The sequence below is a fragment of the Vicia villosa genome, unplaced genomic scaffold (genome assembly GCF_029867415.1).
Source record: "Vicia villosa cultivar HV-30 ecotype Madison, WI unplaced genomic scaffold, Vvil1.0 ctg.005542F_1_1, whole genome shotgun sequence".
NCBI lineage: Eukaryota > Viridiplantae > Streptophyta > Magnoliopsida > Fabales > Fabaceae > Vicia > Vicia villosa.
The window spans coordinates 26,689-29,942 of NW_026706641.1; the positions used below are offsets into that span (position 1 = coordinate 26,689).

The 3,254-nt window shown below is 31.9% G+C and overlaps 1 protein-coding gene across 1 annotated transcript; it reads left to right on the forward strand.

The window, feature by feature from the left end:
* Positions 1 to 751: 751 nt before the first annotated feature.
* LOC131642647 (glutelin type-D 1-like) lies at positions 752 to 2,042 on the forward strand. Its single transcript, XM_058912868.1, has one exon. It carries the CDS (start codon positions 801 to 803, stop codon positions 1,869 to 1,871), a length of 1,071 nt encoding a protein of 356 aa, XP_058768851.1. The 5' UTR covers positions 752 to 800; the 3' UTR covers positions 1,872 to 2,042.
* Positions 2,043 to 3,254: the final 1,212 nt, after the last annotated feature.

Here is a 3,254-nt window from a genome sequence, read left to right on the forward strand (position 1 = left end):
ATATCCTTATTCTCAAATTTTAATAAAAAAAAACAATAAATCGGTCGGTTTGAATCGAACGGTTTAAATTTGAGAATATCCTTATTCTAAAATTTTGTAATAAGAAAGATAATAGATCGATGGTATGGAATCAGACGGTTAAAATTTTTCCACCCTATCCATTATAAAATGGAGCTACATGTCCTAACTCTTTCATTTTAATGCAATGTAGTACTAATGAACAAGAAATATTCCCTATGTTTCTCTTGATTTTATAAAAGAAATAAAGAGTTGAAGACTACTTATACATTTAAATTATTTACTGTAAAATGTACTATCAAGTAAAAACATTTTAAACCTGTATTTAATTTTTGTTATTTCTTATATATTTTATATTAGTGTAATGTGAAATATTTGATTGAGAGAATGTGAGTACAAGGGGACCAATAAAATGATTGATGGTAGATTTTATATTGAAACCATTTTTAATTAATAATTATTCTTTCAATGTCATTTGAGAAAGAATATAAATGTACAATTTCGTTACCGGTAATTACTCTTTTTTAGTTTTCCGTTTGTGCTGCGTTTATATTATTCATGTTTTTGTTAATTTTTCCTAAAAAAGAGTTTTTAGTTACTTAATATCAATATACAATTTCGTAATTACCGGTAACGAATATTGGTAGCGATAACAAATAACACAAACTACATTCTGTTACGCTTGCAATTTCCTATATAAGCAAGCACACACATTCTCTCTCAATCATCAAAACTTTCTTTCCTTTTCTCTCTGATTTTGTTCATCTTTGTTGCTAATTGCTATGGATATTGATCTCACTCCAAAATTGTCGAAGAAAGTGTACGGTGACAATGGTGGATCGTATTACAGTTGGTCACCATCTGAACTTCCTATGCTGCGTGAAGGTAACATTGGTGCTGCCAAGTTAGCTCTTGAGAAGAACGGTTTTGCCACTCCTCGGTACTCTGATTCTTCCAAAGTTGCATATGTTCTTCAAGGAAGTGGAGTTGCTGGAATTGTGCAACCTGAATCAGAAGAGAAGGTTCTTGCAATTAAGACTGGTGATGCTTTAGCACTTCCTTTTGGTGTTGTGACATGGTGGTTCAACAAAGAGGACACTGAGTTGGTTATTTTGTTTCTTGGAGATACTTCAAAAGCACATAAGGCTGGTGAGTTCACTGATTTTTTCCTAACTGGTCCTAACGGAATCTTTACCGGATTTTCGACTGAGTTTGTGGGAAGAGCTTGGGACTTGGACGAGACCAATGTGAAGACCCTTGTTGGGAAACAAACCGGGAAAGGGATTGTGAAGCTTGACGGAAGCATCAGCCTTCCTGAGCCTAAAGATGGAGACAGGAAAGGTATGGTCTTGAATTGTCTAGAGGCACCATTGGATGTCGATGTTAAGAATGGCGGAAGGGTTGTTGTTTTGAACACCAAGAACCTTCCTTTGGTTGGTGAGGTTGGTCTAGGAGCTGACCTTGTGAGGCTTGATGGAAATGCCATGTGCTCGCCTGGATTCTCTTGCGATTCTGCTTTCCAGGTTACTTATGTTGTTAGGGGAAGCGGACGCGTTCAAGTTGTTGGTGTTGATGGCAAGAGGGTTTTGGAGACTACTTTGAAGGCTGGAAATTTGTTCATTGTCCCAAGGTTTTTCGTCGTCTCCAAGATTTGTGACCCCGAGGGAATGGAGTGGTTTTCTATCATCACTACTCCTAATCCCATCTTTACACACATGGCTGGAAGTTCTTCGGTGTGGAAGGCATTATCATCTACAGTTCTGCAGGCTGCTTTCAATGTAGATGCTGAAACTGAGAAACTCTTCCGTTCTAAGAGAACTGGAGATGCCATTTTCTTCCCTCCTCCAAATTAACTAGAATGAATATAAGTGTCTATAACATAAGTCATTATTGACAATAATACCTTCTAAGAGTTTACAATGTATCAGCTGTTTGAATTTGTTTCATGTTTCGTATGAGTACTTTACAATGTTTCTGCACTCTACTGTGAGTTTATATAAGAGTTGATTGCCTATTCTTCAAGCTTATGCTCTCAAGGTTTACTAGCATAGTTATCTAAATTTAGCATTTTATATGCCAAATTAGTTTGTTAATTAATATGGCTTCGTTTTGGTTCGTATTGTTGTTATTATTATTTTGATTGAATAAGTAATTTCTTCTCTATAATATATGCTGTCTGTATTATGTTGAAGGAATCTATATTTTGTATGATTACTTAATGCAATGAACAGAAAGTTGAAAACTACTAGTAGTATATTATATATATAAATTATTTATTGTAAAATTGATCAAGTAAAAATATTTTAAACTTGTATTTATTTTTTCTATTTTTTATATATTTTATATTAGTGTAATATGAAATATTTGACTGAGAGTGTGTCAGTACTAGGGGACCAATAATGATTCAGGGTAGATTTTATATTGGAACCATTTTTAATTAATAACTATTCTTTACCTGTCATTTGAGAAAGATGGTGATTTTTCTAGTGTTTTTTGTTTTCCATTTGTGTTGTCTTCATATTATTCTCTATATATTAGTTTTTTCCCAACAACATATTCATCTCAATAAAATGCTCGTTATTATTTGTAATTCAACATTAATGCTTGTATCTAGAAGCAATTTCTAGTAATTTAGGGCTGATTTCTATCTTGCTGATGCTGATGTTTGCTTTTCAAGTAATTTTTAAGCTTTGTTTATTAATTTTTTTTAATGTTCAAAATTAAATATCCAATTTATACCAAAAAAATTTAATATTTCAAATTTTTTACATATCTAATATTTCAATTTAAATGTTAAAGTTTTCATGTTTTAAAAAAAAAAAATTGTTGTCCAAAATGCACGTCACTTCTTCTGTTACATGATCTTCTTGCAATTTTTATTTTTTTATTTATATAACAAAATATTATTATGTAATATTTTTTATTATATTTTAATAGAACAAGCCATTGGATTGAAACATATATGACAAAATATTATATAAATAAAAATGTCTTGAGAACCATTTTCTCATATCTCTTCTCAATTTTTTCTAAACTTTTTTATTCTTGTTTTAACATGAGTTTTGTTGGCCATGTTTTTTATTCGAGAATCAAGTCTAGCATGAAGATCCCTTTTATGGTTAATTGGGATTATGAGCAACTTTAGGCTAGCGCCAACAACAAAGCGTCGATAACAATAGTCAGCAAAACGATCAAAAGGCCAGTAAATTACAGACTCTTTCCTTCTTTACAACTAG

What these genes read in the sequence shown, in the direction of transcription:
- LOC131642647 (XM_058912868.1), top strand. Translation starts at nt 801, where the DNA reads ATGGATATTGATCTCACTCCAAAATTGTCGAAGAAAGTGTACGGTGAC.